The sequence below is a fragment of the Euleptes europaea genome, chromosome 5, assembly GCF_029931775.1.
Source record: "Euleptes europaea isolate rEulEur1 chromosome 5, rEulEur1.hap1, whole genome shotgun sequence".
Taxonomy (NCBI): Eukaryota; Metazoa; Chordata; class Lepidosauria; order Squamata; family Sphaerodactylidae; genus Euleptes; species Euleptes europaea.
This window is the reverse complement of record NC_079316.1, coordinates 53,249,675-53,272,441: the sequence shown is the minus strand read 5'-3', so window position 1 is coordinate 53,272,441 and position 22,767 is coordinate 53,249,675. Positions and strand designations below refer to the sequence as shown.

Below are 22,767 nucleotides of genomic sequence, written 5' to 3'. Positions count from 1 at the left end.
AACCAGCGATGCAAACTCAACTGATGATGAAATCTCTCTTATTATTTCTTCAAGATTACATTTATTCACAATCAGTTTGTATTCATTTATCTTTTTAAAATTCTGTTTTCCTTAAGCATTTCCCCCCCCCCTTTTCAGGCTTATGTCTTATAATATACAAAATAGCTTTATTCATAACTCCACTCACCTTTCTCTCTGCAGGTCTTAAGACTTACTCTTCTGTTTGAGTAAGCCCATGTTTGGGTGCTTGTCCCAGCTGAAATTCAGCCTTTAAAATATCAACCATCATTACTATATAATAAGCAATCTCCTCTGAAACTAGAACGAACATTCGCCTCTGCCAAGCAGCCTATTTTTTACGTTCACATAGAACTCCTAAGTCAGAAGGACAGGACACCAACAGAACAACAACAACAACAAATGAATGCGGGGGGTGGGGGGGGGAAGCTTATCACACTGATCTAGCAAAGGAGATTCCCTTACTGGACTACAACCTCACAGCCAGTGGGGAAGCATCCAAAGCAATCCCTTTCCATACTGCAGCTTCCCGACTACACATAGTCCTATTTATAGGGTTGCCAGGTCCCTCTTCGCAACCGGTGGAAGGTTTTATGGGCAGAGCCTGAGGAGGGCGGGGTTTGGGGAGGGACTTCAATGCCATAGAGTCCGATTGCCAAACCAGCCATTTTCTCCAGCTAAACTGATCTCTATTGGCTGGGGATCAGTTGTAATAGCAGGAGATCTTCTGCTATTACCTGGAGGTTGGCAACCCTACCTATTTACTATCAGGCCTTATTGCCAATGTAACACTTTGCTGCATTCACCTGTCTCTAGACTGATGGGCTATATCCAGACATATTTGAGTGTACTTTATTTTGTCCCTTGAAGGCCCAGCTTAGTCAAAAGGTGAGTTACAAATCTCAAGTAAATGGAACTGAAAATGAAACTGCTAGTCCTGTAAGGCCTTTTATGTTATTTCTTCAAGGCACTTTTATACTACTTTTTTTTTTTAAAGTAAGAAGCAGTTCACAAAATATAGAATGACCACAAAAACACAAGATGTTCTCATGGATATACCATGAAAGACCCTGCTAAAACAACTATGCTTTGCACAGTTTCTGGAACATTAACTGAGACAGTACACCTTCACTTCACTCGGTAGAAGAATTGCCAGATCCAGGTTGGGAAATACCTGGAGATTTTGGGGGGTGGAGCCTGAGAAGGGTGAGGTTTGGAGAGGGGAGGGACTTCAATGCCATACAGTCCAATTGCCAAAGCAGCCATTTTCTCTAGGGGAACTGATCTCTGTCACTTGGAGATCAGTTGTAATAGCAGGACATCTCCAGCTAGTACCTGGAGGTTGGCAACCCTACCTGGCGCAGATCATTCACCAGTGTGACCAACAGGAGTGGACTGGATATTTAACTTACTGAGAAATTTCCTGTTGCCAAGAATCCCTTTTTTCAATTACAGGCTCATTGTCTTCTACTAGCGGGTGAAGTTACTCCCAAGTTACTTCTGGGCCCAATCTGAGTTGCTGGTATTGACCTTTATAAAACCTATATAGCTTTGGGCCAGCATACCTGAAGGACCATCTGCTGTCATGTGAACCTACTCCGGTCATCTTTGGAGGCCTTGGTTCAGGTTCCCCAGTTATCTGAAGCTAGATGGGTTGCAACCTGCCAAAATGTTGGAACTCCCTCCCCAGAGAGATTTGTCTCTCTTCCTCTATCATTGTCTTCTACTAGCGGTTGAAGACTTCTTTGTTTGGCATTCCCTCACTGGAGCATTGGTGATTGTTATGCGTGCTTATGTTTATGTGTTTTATTTGTTTAAATATTTTATATACACTCATTTCAAATGCTGTTTTAATGTGTTGATATTTTAATGTTGAAATGTTTTGATATTTGTTCTCTTGGGGCCCCTATTTGGGTGGGAAGGCTGCATAGAAATGTTTTAATAAATAAAATGCAGAGTTCATAATGCAGTATGTAAGCTTTTGAATTTCATACAGGTCTTCCTCAGACACAGCGTTCAAGGATAATATTAAAAGGAAAAAGATACTTCTAATAAAGACAAGGTTTTAAACCTCCCTTACCTTTACTACCCTGTGGCGCAGAGTGTTAAGCTGCAGTATTGCAGTCCAAGCTTTGCTCACAACCTGAGTTCGATCCCGACAGAAGTCGGTTTCAGGCAGCTGGCTCAAGGTTGACTCAGCCTTCCATCCTTCCGAGGTCGGTGAAATGAGTACCCAGCTTGTTGGGGGTAAAGGGAAGATGACTGGGGAAGGCACTGGCAGACCAACCCGTAAAACAAAAGTCTGCCTAGTAAACGTCAGGATGTGACGTCACCCCATAGGTCAGGAATGACCCGGTGCTTGCACAGGGGACCTTTACCTTTTTTACCTTTTTTCTTTACTGCAGAATGTTTCAACATTAAAATGGAATGGAACAAATCCTTACACCTTGCCATGTGACTGGCTCTGTACACAGAAACATGCTGAGCTGAAGAAACAATGCAGCATCCTCTGAAAACATAAAAATCTTGCCTATCTCTAGCATTGGTTGAAACTCCTAAAGCAGGAAACAGAAGAAAAGGAAAAGATAATATTCCTTATATTTGCATAAGTGGAAAGTAATTTGAGAAATTGCTCAGGATACAAAGTCTCGGATGGGTTCAAATAAATATTTTCCCAACTCTGATTTTATTTTTGCTAATAAATCAACTTCCCTCCTGATTCTGATCTGTTATCAATGATGATGGTACTTCAGGAAGCAGTACTCATCTTTAAGGTAGTTAAAGGGGTGATCTGTCTCTTGTGGGTTGCTCCCAGAAGTCAGATGTTTATAGACAATCTGGGTAAGAGTTTGCATGATACTCCGGTTTCAGGTTTCAGAACGTAAGACTTATTATCTATTCTGCTGCACTTTCTTTAATTTTTAAAACCCTGTTAATGTTGTGCTGAACATATTATGAAACCAAGATGTTAAGCCTGGGTTACACAAATAATTTTCTTTGAATTATTTCAGTTTCTAACTTTTTCTGTTGCAAGGGCCTGGAGCAGGTAACAATATTGAAACGGACCAAGGTGAATTAAAAAAGCCATGTCAACAGTGTCTGAGAAGCAGAAACCCATAGCTACCTCTGATAGCTCTCTCTCCCCCCTCTCATTGCCACTTCTGCTGCTGAACTAGCAGTTCAGGAGGCGGCAAGAGCAGAGACTGATATGCTGAGCTCATCTCCTGCTCCAGGGATCAGATTAGCTCAAACTAGGGTTGCCAGCTCCAGGCTGGGAAATACTCAGAGATTTTAGGGGAGGAGCCTGAGGGTGTTGGGGTTTGGGGAGGGGAGGGACTTAAGTGGGGTATAATGCCATAGAGTACACCTCTCCAAGCGGCTATTTTCTCCAGGTGAACTGATCTCTGTTGCCTGGAGATCAATTGTAATAGCGGGAGATCTAGGATTGCCAACTGCCAGGTAATTGGTGGCAACATGCTGTGGTAGCAGGAAGCAAGCAAAAACAACAGCACTAGGCTCTTATATCCGAAATATACCTCCAGGTAATAGCTGGAGATCTCCTGCTATTACAACTGATCTCCAGCTGATAGAGATCAATCCCCCTGGAGAAAATGGCCACTTTGGCAATTGGACTCTATGGCATTGAAGTCCCTCCCCTCCCCAAACCCCACCCTCCTCAAGCTCTGCCCAAAAAAACCTCCCACCAGTTGCAAAGAGGGACCTGGCAACGCTAGGGAGATCTTCACCACCACCTGGAGGTTGGCAACCGTAGCTCAAACACCGCTTGCATCAGTATGGCAACATGTCCGTAGGTTCACTCAGTTCCCTCCCTTGGGACTAGCCTGTGGGAATTGCAGGGGAGGAGTCACAGGCCCAGGAGAGCCAGAGACTGAATCCATAAGCTCAACCCTTAAGGGAGACAGGTAGCCATTTTGATGTTACGTCCATGCTGACCTCTCCCTTCCTTTCAACCACACACCCCTCTCATAAAAAGCCAGCGAGTGTGTGAGAATGAGAACTCCAGGCAGATTTGCATTTTAGGCCACTTGGACACGCAGTGGGATTAAGCCAATGAAAACAACCATCTCAGAGTTCACAGCACAGGCAGAGCCCCCCCCCCCATATTAATGCAGTCTTTTAGTGACAACGGCACCTTTGCCACAGATGGGTGGCTCCAGTTTTCCCCAGGCAAGACTGTGGGATGCAATTAACATCTCTTCTCTCCCAGGCTCAGAGGCCTGCCAAGCCCAGCCTTCCAGGCCCCTGTTCCATGGGAATGACCTTGCTGTTTACACCCACAGCACAAACATGGCCTGGGGGCAGCAGCGACCGTCCATGGGAGCAGGCCTCTCTTACACTCTTTGATGATCAGGGGCAGAGCGCAGAAGCGGTGTTTCCCAGGTAAGGCACCAACCTAATGAAACTGGAGATCTGCCTCAATCCCTCTCTTCACCCTGTTCCTTGTTGGCGGAAGGGCTTCCCCCAGTACGAACAAAAGGCATTATACAGGGCCTGGGGTACAGTAGTTCTAGCAAGGCCATTTCCTAGGGGCTGCTTCCCATGTAACTTGTCTTTGTTTACAGTCTTAAAAAACACATGCATAGAAGCAGCCGGAAAATAATTGCAAACTTGTATCTGTCTGACACAAGGCTCACGCAAGAGGCATCTGGCAAAGGTATCAGAAGCTTCTCTGTTACGCATCTCTTTCTTGGGAGGTGGGACAAGATCTTGGGATTCCCATGTAGTTGCCACAGGCTTGATTTGCACTTGCCTTTTATAGTGCAACCCATGAAAAATGAGATTGCACCCACACCATAAAATGTGAAAATTCTAGGCCGTCTGCTAATCTAACTATTTGGTGGCTTCTTCTAAAAGGCATTGGTGCACATCTAAACTGGAGATGGGCGGCAACAATCTGGCATTAGCTGCATTTTAGGTCTAGCAAATGGTTCGTTTCCACATCGTTTTAGCTTTTTGTGTATGGTAAATAGTCCATCCCTTCACAGGCACATGATTGTGACACTACAGAACATTACCTTGCGGCTCAATTCCTAGTTGTGTATGGATGTACAACCATTAGTATTTAGGGCTGCCAAGCTCCAGGGGGACTACAAAGATCTGTTCCCTTTGACAAACTGGTAGAGTTAGAGAGTGAGCTTCCTCCCCTCCCCAAACTCCTCCCTCCCCAGGCTCCGCTCCTAAATCTCCAGGAATATTCCAACCCAGAATTGGCAACCCTATACTGTGACAACTCCAAGCTGATGCTGGAGACCTAGCCTTCTAATTGCAGGTGAGATGTACTTATATGTGGGGTTGCCAACCTCCGGGTAATTAGCAAACATAAGACAGCAACAACTGTAACAACTACAAACAATACTTATTTATGCTTCACAAAGCAAAACAAGATACAAACAGTATCTAATACAGTAATGGACAATGTCCAAAAGTCAATACATGACCACAAGCGAAGACACTAAAATCCTAGGATAGTAGCTAGGAAGGTTTCCTTCTCTCCAAGAGGTAAGGTGATGAAACAATGCCAATGCTACAGAATTCTTTTTATGCATAGATGTGATTCTAGGGAGACAAGAGCCATTACTACAGTTCTAGAACTAGAGCTGATTTGCTTCTAAATGTTCTACTAGCCATAAGGAACAATCTTAAGTTTTGATGTTAATACCCTTTTATTAGGCTTGCCACCCTGCAGATCTCCTGCTATTACAACTGATCACCAGACAACCAAGATCAGTTCCCCTGGAGAAAATGGCCATTTTGGAGGGTAGATTCTATGGCATTATACCCTTTGGAGGTTCCACCCCTCCACAAACCCTGCCCTCCACATGCTCCACCCCCACAATCTCCATGTATTTCTCAACCCAGAGCTGGCAACTCTACATTTTATTCGTCGTCTTTAAATATTTGATATCTTTATGAAATGGTTTCAAACTGTGCATGGCTGCAGCTGGATCCCTCTTGCCCAAATTGTGCATTTTTTTATTTACTTCATGGTTAGCCTGCATTTCTAATGAAGACTCAAGGTAGATTATAACTGAAAACAGTGCAGGTAACAATAGCATAAAATATAACCAACTAGTCCATACCAATTGTAAACAAAATTGCATGCGTATCTTGTATTCCCATTGAAGACTTTATAAACTGCAGACTAATGACTTTTTCCTCCCCCTCCCACTGGTTTTTTTTTTTATTATTATTATTATTATTCCGAACATCCCATTCCAGCTTGAAGCACAGTCATGGGGAACTTTGAAGTTTGTTCACTGTTCTGTGATACTGTGGTTGGTAAAGAGGTATTACGCAACTGTCGTTTTTGGATTTTTTTTCTATGGCTCAACAACACATACGACCCTCCCTGTAGGTTATTGCATTGGGGCAACAGTATTTGGGTTGGAATATGTCATTAAACCTGGAGCTGCGGGCGGCTCAAGCAGGCTTTAGAGTGGGAGAAGCTGTAACTCTAGACATGTTTGTTTACTTACCAGTAGGCCTAAGCAACCTCTACCACATGGACTTCAGGCCTCTCCTCCCAGCAATGGCTGAACTACTGACCCTGAGAGTTGGCAAAACAGTGAGGTTACACTCTTGACATCCTATCCTGAAGACGACACAACATCTCTTTGAAATTATTCACTGTGCGTGAGGCTTATGTCCATTTCCTCACACCAAAGCAGGAAAAATGGAAGGAGGAACTAAATATAGCCTCCAAATGGTCTCATTTTAATTAAGGGTGGCTGGTTAGCACATTAAAAATTAAGAGAGATTATTATGAGGAGATGTAGGAGATGTATAATACAGAGTCCATGACATTCGTACTTGTGAGATGCTTGTTCTGTTGCTTAGCAGGGCTACTGAGAGGAGGGTTAGAGAACAAAATGCCATGGATGAATGGAGTTGGGCAAATCATGTGATTTCTTTTAATACTTTGTTTGGATTGGTTTTGCATGATGTCAGGGGGCAGAGGGAACCTTTGCCTAGAGCCCTGTTGGTTACATGAAGCATGCCTCTCATACGAGGGCTCTAAAGATATTTTCACCTGTGAAGCTTAACTTGGCCTTCCCATACATATATCTGTGGTGCAGGTGTAAACCTTATATGATGTTGGGGAGAATGCACACTCTTAGTTCCATTTTCTAATTAGCATTAATTACATTTTCAGGAGGCACAAGGAAGGCCGAGGCCTGCTTAAAGGTCTTACCTGAATTCTATTCAAGCAACTACGGAGTTGTGACCCCAGACTGAAGAAGCAGTCTATAAAACAAGGGACCTTATTAGGCATCCCTTAGATGGAAATAATATCTCCACGAAAGCTAAAGCTTCCTTGTGAGGAACATTTAAGGCAGTGGTGCACAATTTAAATCATTATGAGGAACACTTTACGTTTACTAACTCAAGAGAACTGCACCACTACTTTACTTTAAATAATGAGCACTTATATTCTGCCTTTCAGTGGGACAGATCTCCACAGTGACTCACACAATACCATCATCCAAGGAAGAGACGCCGTGGTACAATTTTAACTGTGTTTCTTTTTACCCATTTTCTGTTAATCCCCCTTTTTCTTTCTGTATCCCACAGTTTGCAGCTTCTTTTCTGCATTGCTACAATCTCTCAGAAGTCTCCTTGTTTGTTTTTCCCCTCTCCACTCTACGATGCTTTCTAGTCTCTCTCTTGTCCTTTGAACCAGCATCAGTCTCATTATCCGCACTTGTTCTGTTTCCCTGCCCATATTCTCTCCACAGCCCTATTTCCCAGGTATCCCATTTCCCCCCGCTTCATACTCACTCCCCTTGCACTGCCATCGATTTCTTTGTCTGCATCATTTCTGTTTCTCACATATTTGTTTTCCTGCTTCCAGACCTCAACTGCTCCGTATCTGCTGCACTCATAGCTCTGAAGGCCCAGTTTTCAGCTACCTCCAGTGTTTTTCATTTTCTCTGTATTCTTCACCCCCTGCCCATTTGCAGCTCCTTTTTCTCTGCTTCTCCACCCCACATCTTACTACCCGTAGGCTTCTCAGGTATCACACTTTTTCTCCTCCAGCTCACTGATCTCCTTGCACCCCACCTTTTGGTTCCCTCTTGCAGTTTTCATTTTTGTTCTGTTCCTTCTACACCCTCCGGTTTCTCTCTGCTCCTCTGTGCTGAGTTCACTTGTGACAGCACTCAAAGTTCTCTCTCCCCAAAATCAACGCACTCAGGCAGTCTCATAGTAGCTGGCTGGATGTAACAGGCTAGGCCAAACTGGCCCTCTCTCTACCACGTGCCTCTGAACGCGGAGAAAGGAGCAGCAAGGCGCTGTAGGAAAGCAGGCTCTCTTCCAGCTCCCCGGCCACATTTAAGGTTTGGATGTAAACAATGGAAAAAAAGGGCAGCAAAAGACAGGTATTTTAATTCACCAACAGGGCTACAGACAGGGAGTATGGTCTGCATCTAGCCCAGAGGCCTAATGATAAGCACATGGCCTCAAGATATTGGAGATTCTCAGTCTGCATTTCCATTCTCAGATGTACAGAGCATAACTACTGGAGTCTGACGAGAATTCTGTTTCAGACTGGGCATATCTTAATGTATCTTTGGTTTCTGATTTCAGTCAATATATTTGCAGGACAGCTGGAATTAATGTAAAGCTCCATATTTACCTGGATTCTTTTATCTGGTATAAGAATACACAACAATCTGGATCCTACTTGCAAACAGAATGAGAACAACCCACTTCAGAGTCTTTCTACAAGTTTCAGGCAAGGCCAACTCCCATCATGGACACGTTTATTATGCATCTGAAGAGAATGGATCCATGTCTCATATGCTACCAGTGCACACTCTATACACAAACAGCCCACTTTATGCCATTGTATCATGTGGCTACTGTTATGTCACACACTAACCTTCTCATACTTCCTGCTACCACAATACAAAACAGATGCACACAACTTCACTCAGAATACCAAGCATAATGCCAGAATATGCATAATATTAAGCAGATTTAGCATGCACTTATCTCCAAACTTCTTGAATTTTACACCCTTTATGTACACCATGCTTATGTAAGGAAACTGGCCCTTGTTTGGGGTGACCATCACTCCAGTTTTAGGCTTTATTGTTCAAGGCACCCCGTGTTGTATATTTAGAGAGTGGGTGGCTGAGCAAGAGCGGGTGTCTAAAGTGATTTTGCCATTTACTAAGTTCATAACAGAAGTGAGATTTGAACCAGGGACTTACTGGTTCACTGTGCTGATTGAAGGCAATGCACAAAAGGGATTCCTCAACAGTCATACAGAGCCACTCTCGCACCAAATTAAAAGAGCTTTCTAACCAGAAAGAGAGAACTCTTCTCAGAATTCAAGGCAAACATGTTTAATCCTGCTTTGGACAATAACAGAACAAACAGAGGCACATCTTAGTACAAAGGTCAAGAGCTGTCCCCTCTTGAAGTGAGGAGGCTATTTTTTTTAATTGTTCAGCCCTTTTAGCTAGACTGTTGGCAAATGAATTTGAGGCTCCGAACATTTAAGAGGGTGGCCTATGAATCTTGGCAACATGATACAATTTAACTCAAGGGTTTCTTTACATATTCATGAATCAAAGAATTATTATAAAGGTTTACATTTTGCAGTGGTTACCCAAGGCAGTAACTTTTGGAGTTAGTCCACACATGCATTCAACTTGAAGTGACAATGTGGATGTGTGAACCATCACAGACCTAACTCTCAAGGAGGCATTTACTGTCTCCCAGACCCAGTCCACCAGACCCCCCCCCCCAGATTTAAGTAACCAAGAGGGGCAAAGGTTGTACAACCAGGTCAAGGGTCTCAAACTTCCAAGAATCCTGCCCACATCCTCAGGACAGGACAAGCTGAAAGGTATCCCACACAACTGGACAGATCAGCACCTTGGGACCATCTGATCCTGACACTGCTAGTGTAGAGTCCAAGCTGAAATGGATGCAAGAGATTTATCTGCAAAGTGTTTAGCGAATACATCTTTTCACACAACCAAAGTACCTTTGCTAGCCTTCCCACTCTAATTAATGTGTATTTTTTTTGTCCCTCCCTTGAAATAAATATTAGACAGGGCTAATTCACTAATCAAAATGTAGACCAGAGTAACACTGCTTCCCTCCCCAAAGTCATAGAGGCTCCAGGACAAATACATCATCCTAATCATTATTATTGTTATTATTTACAAAATGTATACCCTGCCTTTTTACCCTGATCAGGGCCACCGAGGCAGCTAAAAGATTAAGAACATACGGTATGTAATAAAAATACATCTTAAAAACAATTAAAACCCAAACAACCCCCTCGCATCATTCAAAAAATTAAAACCAAGTTAAAATACACATCAATTGCAATAAAACACACATACATAAAACAGCAATTAAAACAGGGCAGGAAAGAGGGCTCACTGAGGGAATGCCAGTCGAAATAAAAACATCTCTGCCAATAAAGGTTTGGATGGATGGATGGATGGATGGATGGAATAAAAACATCTTCACCCTCTGGTGGAAGATGGCAACAGAAGGGGACAAGCGAGTCTTTCTGGGGAGAGTTCCACAGTTACAGTACCATGACTGAGAAGGCCCTCTCCCCAGCTGCCACCTACCAAATCTCAGAAGGTGGAGGTAACTGAACCAGGGCCTCGGAAGAGGACCATTTTAGTCAGGTAGGTTCTTAAAGGAGTAGCCAGTCCCAAACCATGTAGGGCTTTAAATGTCAACACCAGCACCTTGAATTGTGCCCAAATCAGGAGCCAGTGTAGATGGGTCAAGTCTGGTCCCTACAACCCATACCAGTCAACATTCTGGCTGCAGCATTGTGCATCAACTGAAGATTCCAAACACTTTTCAAGGGCGGCCCCACACAGAGCACATTGCAGTAATGTAGTTTAGATATAACCAGGGCATGCACCACGACGACCAGATCTTTTCTGCCCAGGAAAGGCTGCAGCTGGCTAACCAGTTGAAGTTGGTAAAAGGCATTCCTGACCACAGCTGCCACCTGTTTTATCTAGCAGTAGGCCTGGGTTCAAGAGCCCCACCAAACAATGGGCCTGTTCCTTCAGGGAGAGTTGCAACCCCATCCTGAACGAGTGATACCTTAAATTTTAGGCCAGACTTCCCACTCACTAGCAGCACTTCCATCTTGTCAGGATTAAGCTTCAGTTTATAAGCCTACATCCATTTGAAAACTGCCTCCAGGCACCAGTTTAGGGTTTCTACAGCCTACACTCAACACATGAACTCTCCCACAAACTGTGCTGCCCTGTACATGAGCTAGGAGAAAGAACTAGGCTGCTAGAATGGACCAGAGATGCTCTTCAGAGAACATATATTCAGTTGAATCTGTGGTTTCTCTGGGGCTGGTTAAAACCCTGTGCTTAGTTTGAGGTTTAGCAGCCCTTATGTCTTTGAAACAGAACAGCAAGGAACAGTTCACAGCAATTGCAGGCCTCATCAGAGAAGCCCACACACAGTTCCTAGAAAAGTTGCAGATACAAGCCCAGCCACCAGTCTGTTGAAGTTAATATGCAAGTCTGTACCCCTTTTGCATTTGTACTGGAGGCTACAGAATTCCCCCTCTCTCCATTTCTCTTGTAATATGTGCCACTAATTCATAACAGTTCAGAGCAAGGTCCTTACTCTCAATTCAAAATTGTGGCTCTTTTTTACCTACCTCTGTTCTACCCTTTAAAGTTGAGGTCATTTTAGAGTGAGCTTCTTGGGTCTCTTACGTCCATCTCCCAGCTTCCACTTTATCCTTCTAGATCTTGTATCCATCCTCATTAAGATGCCAATATCCTTTGGCCACTGTTGCCAGCACCTGTCCAAAGATCAGGGGGTAAAATCCCTCCCCATGAGCCTGTTCATAAATCCAGGGATTGCATTCACTCTTTGTGCCATAGCATCACATCAGGAGCGCTCTGTGAGCTGTCTGCAGGCACTCACTCGTGAAAAATTTACTTTGGTCCCCCTTCCCCCCCTTTTGTTTTCAATAAAAGGAAAAGGAAACACACCCCTTACCCCTCTCTGCCTGGGAAAAACAAACTAACAACCCCTTGTCTTGGGTGAGGCTTACTAAAAGCAACCTGAGAGAGCAGGCTCTCTTCTCCCTTGACAATCCTGTTTGTTTGCACAAGGTATTTGAACCTGTTTTGATAGCATCATCTCCAGAGGGGAAGCCATTGCCCTGGCCTGACCCTCTAATCCTATTCTTTCCCCTTAGACTTGAGCTAAATGTGTGATCTCCCAAACACACCTCTCCCTGATGGCAATCTCAACATCCATGCTTTAATCCACAAGGGTTAAATATTACCCCTTCCAGCCTGAATGCATCAGACCATGTGGAGGTACAGAGTGTGCATGGCCAGCATGATCAACACATCAAGAGAACTGCAGACCCACTACACCAGCCCCTAATTTCATTAATATCTTGCAGAAAAGATCAAATACTTTCATACCCTAATTATTCCAGTAATTTTTAAACATGAGACAAGCACAATACTCCAGAGATTACAGCTAAAACAAGCATAGTCCCAAAACAGAGGTACTTTATTAATGCCATAATTTAAACTTCAAGCATCTTATTTCCCCTCACTCCCAGACTTTGCAGTTTTCCAAGTCAAAGATAGAGCTCATCCCATTGACAACTCTTCAGTGTGTGGAAACTGGGCACTAGCTCCAAGACAAAAAGTCTTCTTTGTCCAGAACCAGCTGTTTCTGAGCCAGAAGCAGAGGGTTGTTCTTGCTCAATCGAGCACAAGCTGATCCAACCCCAACAACATGGATTATTGGGTCTTTTAAAGCAATGAAAGAGGCATTTCCTAGAGCATCCCTGGCAGAAGGAATGCTCCAGCCAGTGTGGTATAGTGGTTACTACACCAATTAAGACTGAGGATGCATGAGTTCAAATCTCCACTCAGCCATAAATCTCATTGGGTGATTTCAAAGTCAGTCACATTCTCTCAGCCTAATCTACATTACAGGGTTGTTGTGTGGATAAACAAAAAGGGGAGACATGTATACAATCCCAAGCCCTTTGAAGAAAGCATGGAATAAAAATGCAATAGGTAATTGGCAGATGTATCTGTGGAACCTCCTCAATACAGGGACCAATCAGGCTACAATAAACATGCATACACAAACATCTAGCAGAAAAAAAATGTTCCCTGCTTTTCCCTCACTTTGTATTATGCTTGAATCCTGTAGTGTGTAGCTTGGCTTACTATCTTAAGTTATCTGGTCTGCACCTTTTGTATTTTTTGCCATTAATTCACCAGTTATTCATGGGATTGGTCTCAGTATCATTTCCCCCCCCCCATTATTACCAGTGTATAAAATAGGTAAACGTTTTCTAGACCATCTTCTAAAGGCTCAATAAAATGCTGAATAGATTTGAGTTATATATGTAACTTGGGGTATAGTCTATGGCTGAGCTCAACTGTGAGCGATCTGCTGTGCTGGCACTTTTGGTTTTGTGCATGACACATTTGTAATCTAAACCATGTTAGCTCCAAGGTGGCTGGATACCGTATCTGGTTAGCATTGCTTGGCAGAAGGAAGTTGTAAACTTCTTAGAAGAACACTGTTGTGGCCCCAGGTTCTGCCAAGGTACTCGAGTCATTTATTTCAAGGGCTGGCAACTGTGTCTGCCGATTGAGAATTGGCAATGATGTGAGGTGGATAGGAGCTAAAATGGTAAGAGCTACAAGGATATAGCGGTTGACTGCAGGCTGGTCACATGCTTTCAGCCTAGTCTAACTCACAGGGTTATTGTGAGGATAAACTGAATCGGAGAAGCATGTACTCAAGCCTGACTCCAATAGCCTTGGTAAAACAGCAGTACATATGTGCCCATGTCTGAATTCTATAGGGGTTTCATGACTCACTAGCCCAGCCCTGTAAGACTAGAGCTTTAATGTAGGCATTCAGTGATATCAGATGTGCATCCTATCCATCCATCCCAGCAGGATACTACAAAAGATTGCATCCTAGTGTGTGTGTCTGGGTGTGTTAAGGGCCGTCAAGTCACTTCTGACTCATGGTGACCCTATGAATCAAAGTCCTCCAAAATGTCCTTGAGGGCTGTGGCTTCCTTTATTGAGTCTGTCCATCTCTTATTGGGTCTTCCTCTTTTCCTGCTGCCCTCGACTTTTCCTAGCATGACTGTCTTTTCCAGTGACTCTTGTTGTCTCATGATGTGACCAAAATGCATCCTAGTAACAACACTGAAATCAGGCATTTAAGGAAACATCAGGTAGCATGCAGGGAAGGTTAGCCTTGGAAAGTAAGGAGACAGGATACATACTCAAATCCAACAATGTCTTAAAAAAAAAAACCCCAGCATATTTGCCAGATGATTCCTACATGGCAATTGAGGTTGCCAACATGCAGATGATGGCCGGAGGTCTCCTGGGATTACAACCGGTCTCCAGGTGACAGAGATCCGTTCACCTGGAGAAAACAGCCATTTTAGAAGGCGAGCTCTATGGCATCATACCCAATGAAGTCTCTCCCCAAACACTGCCCTCCTCAGGCTCTGCCCCCCAAAATCTCCATGCATTTCCCAACCTGGAGCTGTCAACCCTAATGGCAATACACTAAGCCAAGCAAGGGTTTGGAGTGACAGCTGGCCTCAAAGATACATTTAAGGCCAACCTCACTCTTAAAACTGAAGCAACTGCAGACTGCTCCATAATTATTTTTTTCCTACACACTGAGCTGAGAGTTCCTCCAAGACCCATGAGAAACAAAACCAATTTCCCCACTTCCCTGCAACAAAGCAGTCCAAGGAGGTCCCCCATCCTGCTGACTTGGCTGCCATCTTGTGGTGGCACACGGGACTTGTTTTTTTCTAGAGTAACCTCTACTCAAGATTGAAGGAAGATTTTTGGAGCGTTCATTTGGGCACCTGTTAATCACAGGCGCCTTTAGCAGGTTGACCACATTCCCTGAAACGTGAAGTCATGTTATGGTCTTGCTGGGACTTATGAGGATCTGGTACTAATTGGGTAAGCTGCCAACAGGACACAAAACCCAAGAGCCCAGGCAGTAAAAGAAGCCATTTCCAGTGTGCAGTATTCACCTGCTCAGATCCCAGTGCTGCCCAACAGTAGTTCAAAAAGAGGCGATTCCCAACCTCACACTCATCCTGAAGGCTCTTTCTTAACAAAATGTTCAATAAAGGGATTTCCAGTTCTTCACTGAAAGAAAAGTATACTGAAAGCCAGGGTGTTGTAGCACTTAAGTGTGTTGGACTAGGATCTGCGATGTCTGAATCCCCACTCTGCCATGGAAGCTCACTGGGAGACGTTGGGCCAGTCACTCTCTCTCTACCTAACCTATGTCACAGGGTTGACTGTTGCTCACCATGTAAAATAAAGTGGATAAGGAGAGAAAGATGTTGAAAGCTGCTTTGGGTCCCAATTGGAAGGAGAAAATGGGATATAAATATCTACAATCTCCCTATATCTTTAAACCAGGCAGGGAGGGCAGGTGAGTAGTGCTGGGGGGGTGGTTACTGCTAGAAGGTACCTGACAATGTGTACCCCTGTCCTGACAGGCAATCGATTAAGGTGAGTGAGCACCAGTGTGGTGTAGTGGTTAAGAGTGTTAGACTGGTATCTGGTAGACCAAGGTTCAAATCCCAACTCGTGCTATGGAAGCTCACTGGGTGACCTTGGGCCAGTCATACCCTCTCAGCCTAACCTATCTCACAGGGTTGTTGTGAGGATGAAACGGAGGGGAGGAGAATAATGTATGCTTCTTTGAGTTCCATTGGGGAGAAAGGTAGGGTACAAGAAGAAGAGTTGGTTTTTATATGATGACTTTCTCTACCACTTAAGGGAGATTCAAAGTGGCTTACAATCACCTTCCCTTCCCCTCCCCACAACAGACACCCTGTGAGGTAGGTGAGGCTGAGAGAGCTCTAACAGAGCTGTAACTTGCCCAAGGTCAGCCAGCTGACTTCGTGTGTAGGAGTGGGGAAGCAAATCTAGTTCACCAGATTAGCCTCCGCCACTCATGTGGAAGAGTGGGGAATCAAACCCGGTTCTCCAGATCAGAGTCCACACAAACCACCGCTCTTAACCACTACACCATGCTGGTAAATTGAATAAAGAAAATGTGTGTGTGTGTGGGGGTCTGTTTCAGTGGTACATCCCATGCTTTGCATGTAGAAGGATCGCAAGGTGCAGCACCTGCCTGATTATGTCCAGCCATGGAGCAGGTGCTGACAAAGGTGTCTTCCTGTGATCCTAGAGAACTGCTGCCAATCAGAGTAGATGGGACCGGTGATCTAATTCGCTATAAGGCAGCTTCATTTGTGCTCTATACCTGGGAAAAGGAGGGGCGAGAAAGAAGACAGCAAAGCCCAGTACCTGGAAAATGAAATAATGTTGCCAATTCCTCAAGCATCCAGTAAAACAATTTAGAGCAAGCGTACAAATTGCAAAACGTTTTTATTCTAAAATGTAAAGCACCATTTTTTTTTTAAGGTAGCGCTAGAAACATTTAAAGAAGAGACTTACAAGGAAAATTATGCCTAGGAAACACATACAGGCTGTTTTCACTCCTCCTAGTGCACAATGAACAATCCATAAAAAAATTTGGGGGCAGGGGGAAGCATACACCAGAGGTATTTAATATTTTCAAAAATTGGGTTAACAATTAGAAGAAAATACTATTCTTTTTCAGAAAGTGCATCCTGCTGGCTTCTTCAAGGTGATGAAGGAAAGAATAACATCTTGACCATGTGCAGAGTCAAACCGACTGAATGCCATAAGGCACAGAAATTCCAAGGAGGATGCCTAGTGGCCTCATCCAGTTCTCTAAGGAACAGGGGTCCTTAAAGATACACAATGCATAGAGATCTACACCACACTTAGCAGCAGCAGTCAGCGTTATCAGTGTACCTTTCCAGGTACAAAAGGCACAGCAGCAACTAGTTTTCCTGGGAAGAAAATGGAAGACATCTATGATGTGTTTTTTCAAGCCTCCTATGACTCCTCAAACAACAGCTTTTCCCATGGAATTGGAAGCAAGGGTCACTTAGCTGTAGGTTCTGGACAAAAAAAGAGAGAAATGGGCAAGTTTTCCCATGAAATCCAGCAGCAGCAGATGATCAGGGCAGGTCAAGGAAGGTTAAAATCTGCAGGGCCTGGCAGGAAGAGGAAAAAGTGCAGCTAAGCATGGCAATCTCTCTTCCTGCCACTATCCATATACTGCTGGTCCACCTCCTCCCAACAGAGAACAGGGTAGATTTGCCAAAGCCAGGAGTATTCTAAAATGATCAGGTAGACCCACATGTCCCCTCCCATCCCCAAAGTCAGCCCCTGCAGCTTTGAAGGCACCAGGGAAAGGCGCTTCCATTAACACTGCAGTAGTCCAGCCTCTCTTTTTGCTTGCTGCAAAACTGAAGCTCTGCAGTAGATGGACAGACACCTGGACTACGGAAACCTCAGGAGAGAGGGGAAGGGCTGCAAAACATCCACTTGCCCCGGAACTTTTATTTTAAGGGAGCTTCTTATTGGAAGCTGCTGTTTTGGAATGGGGCTATGAAAAGCAAGGGTGCCCATGAATAGTCCAAGGACAACATGGTGCTTCGCTGTGGCAAGAATCTGCTGGCCTTGGAAGCTGCACCGTCCTCTCTGCAAGCACGTACCTTTTGGGGGAGCCAAGCTAAGACTTCTGTTTCTTCTTGGCTGGCTTGACAGGGGAGAGCTCTTCTTCGTCACTGAACTTATCTTCCTCACTAAAATCCTCGTCCTCGTCACTCAATTCATCATCCAAGAGATCCTGTTTATGAACTGAGACCAAGACAGTCCTGTTATTTGACAGCCTCCCTCAGACCTGGAAACCGGGTTCAGCCCCTTTCTCTGCCAAGCTCATCCCATGAGCAAGAAGGCAACTGTCTCCAGTACTGAATTACCTAAGTTTGGGAAGTGTATTCACACAACAATCCACGCCACCCTGCCTTGTTCAAACTAAGGGGTGCATATAATCATTCTTCCACCTAATATGTGGTAGTCCTCCTTACATCCTGGCAGGATGAGACAAAAGTGTTTGCACACATCCCAGAAACACAGCACATTGCTGAGGAATGCCAGGTCGCCTCATCTAACAATGGTTACAAGAATACTGGCCTACCCTCTACCACATCTGTCCTTAAGAAGCAACATACATGTCTCTCCACCTCTAAATTCCCAGGGCACCCCATTTTGTACATAATAGCTCTCTGGATTTCCTTACAGATCTGGTGTAGTCCAGCAAGGTGAACAGGACCAGATCCTGAGCGCAAGCGGAAGGTCACCGGAGGCTGAAGCTGAAAATCATTCAAACTCAGCTGTGGAGAGAAGAAGTGAAATAGAAGTTAGGGAAAAATAGAAATTTAATGGGGAGGGCATTGCCTGGGCCTTAAAGTAGATCAGGAAAACTCTTGCTTTATTCTCCCTTCTGCTAATTCAAGCGTGTTTCCAGTGGTCTTTCCTGAACACCCATGAACACATGAAGCTGCCTTCTACTGAATACTGACCCATCGAAGTCAGTATTGTCTACTCAGACCAGCAGCGACTCTCCAGGGTCTCAGGCTGAGATCTTTCACATCACCTACTTGCCTAGTCCCTTTAACTGGAGATGTCGGGGATTGAACCTGGGACCTTCTGCATGCCAAGCAGATGCTCTACCACTGAGCCACAGCCCCTCCGTCCTGACCCTCTTCTGTCCCTTGTCCAAACCATGAACTTTGCATGCACATCTGAATGAAATCCCTTATTCGTTGCCCACAAATTCAGCTTCCCTGATACAATTTCAATCCCAACCAGTATGCCCAATTTTGTCCCAGTTGTTGTACTAATGTTGCGTCAAACCATACATTTGAACTGAGGACTTAAAAGAATGACTGACATCTTAGCCAGACCAAAGTGCACACACTGTAGAACTCAGCATCGTCATAATTTAACCAGCTCCCCTTGTAGGATTCCTTAAATGCTGCAAGTACTGCAAAGTCTATACAATATCCAATGGGCAGTCCCAGGCCTTCTAAGTTCAAACTAGTAAAGCAAAGCATTTTTCCCCTCTTCCTATCAACTCAAATTCCCTGTAGCTGCTAATCATCTCTTCCCTGGGGCCTAAGCCCCATTTCAGTAGGCTATTTTACCCAGGGTTGGCATGACAGCTTCAGATTGGCCACTGGCACGGCAATTTCTTCATTGTGATAGTTGCGGCCCACAACTTCCACTATGTTGCATTCATCCTTGGCACCTTCTGACAGGCAAACCTTGAAAACAAGAGACAGAAGTGTCAAAAATGGCAGTCATTGAAAAGGCAGTGTTCTCAACAAAGATGAACTCACAGAACCAGTGTCTGGAGGCAGAAAGACAGAGAACACAGGAGGATCTAGTTAAGAGGAGCAACCAAGTTGTAAAAGGAAGAGATTCCCCTCCACTTTTCTCAGACTCAAACATAACCCAATAAACACCCATTAGGTCTAGATCTCCTCTCAATGTACTGATTCAGTGATTGTGCAGGCTGAGGACTAGTCAGGCGCTGGTTTTTATCCCTAGGGGAAAAGACACTGACTTCTCCTGATGGCCCATGCGTTTGGTCAGTGCATGGTTTACCTAAAACTGATTGGAGGAATTGGTGCCTACACTAAAATGAAACAGGCACCCCGTGGCCCCTTAAAAAAGTAACATTTATTTCATAATAAACTTTGTAATTCAGAGCTCACTACATCAGAAGCATGATGTATACACCCACAGGAGATACGAATCCTTGAAGTTACAAGCAACAGAAGGGCAGGAGTAGGGAGATATTATAAAGAGAGGCCAGCCTGAAACAATAACCACATTGAAACCAATTCATAGAGAGCGGGTGAGGACCACTTCTAACTGTAGAAGAGTAGGATAAATATAAAATTTAATCAAGGGTGGTCCAGCAGAGGTAATTAACATATGTAAAGGGTGGGCTATGCTGAGCTGTTAGCACCCACACTGAGGAAACTTTGTTCTTTGTTCAAGCTTGGAAGAGAGACATTGTATTCTCATGATGAATTCAGCACTTTCCCAATACAGCACAGCCTACTACACTATCACCTACTTCCAAAAAGGCTGAGGGACATGATCCCACTCACTGTCAATTAGATGACTGTGATCCCTCAACCAGGATGAAAAAGCCACTGCTCCTCACATGCCCAAAATCTGTACAAGGCTTAAATAAGAAATGTATGGTGCCTTTCACTTATAATTGAAGCAAATGAGGGATGCTCTTAGAATCCATTGCTAAAGTGGCCCTAAACCAGCAATCTCACTGCTACTGCCAGCTTCTGGCAGCTGTTGTTAGCAGCCCACCATAGACCTGGAGCCCTCAAATCTGTTCCACTGGTGCTTTTCTTCAGCAAAAGGAGCCTTTGTCTGATGCAAGTGGCTCTCGACCGCCTGCATTTCACCAGTCATGCTCTTCACATGCCCAACGACTGGCCAGACTGCCTTACCGTGTTCAAAGCTAGGGTATGATCAGAGTCATCCTCTTCAGATACTTTAAAAGTGTATGATCGGGCACGGCTGTTCAACTCGCACCCTGAAGAAAATACAACAGAGCAAACATTACAACTTACAAGGGAATCAGACAAGTCAAATTTGTGGTTGTAACTATCCACCACCCAAGGTCATTTTCAGAAGCTTGGCTCAGCAGGCCTCCACCTTCCAAAGCAAGGTGGGTGGGTAAGAGACTGGGCCTACTGTTAGGATGCCTTGACTGGAATGTCCTCCTCATAATTTGATCGGTGACAATCTTATTATGTTTTACATGTGTCGGATAAATATATATCTTTTTGCCCTTGGGTATGTTTCTGAGCCTTTACGTAGCTTTGGTTTTAGTTTTCCTTTTTGTGTTAGGATTGCCCCTGCCTTGTTCTGTGAGTGAGCCAGTGTAGTATAGTGGTTAGGTTAGCATTGGACTAGGACCTGGAGATCCAGGTTCAAATCACCACTTATCAATTAGGCTTCCTAGGTGACCTTCGGCCAATCGTATTCTCTCAGCCTTGCCCATCTTCTGGGATTGTTGAGAGGATAAAGAAATGCCAATCTGCTGCCCTAGCTCTCTGCAGGAAAGGCAGGATGCAAATGGTACTAGATAAGATTTATTGTAACATTTGTCATATTGATGGTATGCTGTTGATGGCCTTCTACAGATTCCCCCCCATGGTGTTAATTGCTATTCTATTCATTGCTGAAGCTTTAAGACTTCTCCTGGTAGAGTTAATTAGTTTCTATTTATTGCTGTGGCCATATTAGACTCCTAATTTTTTAAAATACTTATTGTTTTATTTTTTATTTATGGTTTATTGCTGTATAGATAATTGATTCCTGAGGCAGCTAACAATAAAGAATGGAGGACATAGTTGTTCTGCATCTACTCAAATGACTGTGTTCCCAAGTCCCACAATAAAACAGCACAGCAAACAAGTATGTTTAATGGCTGAAGTGTGGGCTTTGGATTGGATGACAGGAAGTTTAGCCTCCCTCTCTCCTCAGTTTGTAAAGATGGGAACCCTATACAGGATGGCTCTTGGAATCTGGGCAGCCTTTTTGTAGTAGGCATGTGTTGTTTTTTTAATTTCCACAATTAAACAGCATATCAAAACCAAATATTCATACTTCCTGTTCCAAACATTTCATTGTTTTTCTTTGCTTAATAATTTTTTTAAGGTTTCACACAACTCTCCCCCCTACTTACATTCCCTTGAAGCACCTCAATCATATTTACTAAAGAGTCACATAGCAGTACATAGCAGATGATTTGTGGTTACAATTTAAAACTTTAACTACTAGAGATACAAGTGGATGTATTATGTTTCCAACATGGCCCAGAAAAACAAAACAAAACCCTGTTCACATTAAAATCCTATTATTTATTATTAAGAAATATTATCCCGCCCCTCCAACCTCTAAAAGATCCCCAGGCCAGATCCTACGTACTGAACTCAGTAGTGCTTTCGCCAGCGTACCGGCACGTAGGACTATGGAGTTGGGATTAAAGAACTTTGCCATTTATTTGTTTGGAGGACAAGCTCAATTTTTACCGAGGAAGATCTAATAAACCTCTGGCGGGACAGCTTCCCCTCCCTTAACTCAATGATCCAAACCACGCGGTAACGTTGATGGCTTAAGCCGCGCTATTGGAAAAGCAACGAGTTGCCACGTGCTGCCGGGCTGGGCTCGCTCAGAGCTTGGATCACTATTGGAAGAGCCCCGTCCAAGCAATTCCCATCCAAGTTCAACACGCCAGCCACACAGATCTCGGTAGTATTTATCCTCCCCCCCCCCCAAAATGAAATCTGGTCTCAGGGACGCAGATCGTCTTCCTCTCCAACAAGCTCGCCGCTTTAAAGCGCCCAGTCTCCAGATGCCGACATCTCCCACTCGGACTCACCGAACAGGAAGGCGCCGGTGCAAAGCGGAGCTCCCGCGCCATCCACGATGCTTTCCGGATCCAAGAAGGCAGCCATGCCTGCACCGAAAGAGGGAGGAGGAGGCTACAGCCTCACCACCGCACTCGCCAGGGTCCGCCTCCGACCGCACAGCATCGCGCGGCCCCCAATGAGAAGGCCGGTGCGGACGAGGTGGGCGGGACTGCTTTCCTCCCTGGGACGTGTAAGGAGGTAATTGCATTTTCTAAGATCCGTTTGAAAAGAATCTGTCCATTTGTGTGTGTGTGAGAGGGGGTAATTTAAAATGA

At 44.4% G+C, this 22,767-nt stretch overlaps 1 protein-coding gene across 1 annotated transcript; it reads right to left on the bottom strand.

Annotated features, from left to right (window-relative positions):
* Positions 1-17,700: 17,700 nt before the first annotated feature.
* On the bottom strand, positions 17,701-22,544 carry NPM3 (nucleophosmin/nucleoplasmin 3). The gene is made up of 5 exons (XM_056850192.1): positions 22,462-22,544; positions 20,522-20,607; positions 19,187-19,306; positions 18,280-18,373; positions 17,701-17,837 (listed from the first exon to the last, which is right to left on the bottom strand). The coding sequence occupies exons 1-5, from the start codon at positions 22,535-22,537 to the stop codon at positions 17,710-17,712; spliced, it is 504 nt and encodes a 167-aa protein (XP_056706170.1). The 5' UTR covers positions 22,538-22,544; the 3' UTR covers positions 17,701-17,709.
* Between the last annotated feature and the right edge of the window lie 223 nt (positions 22,545-22,767).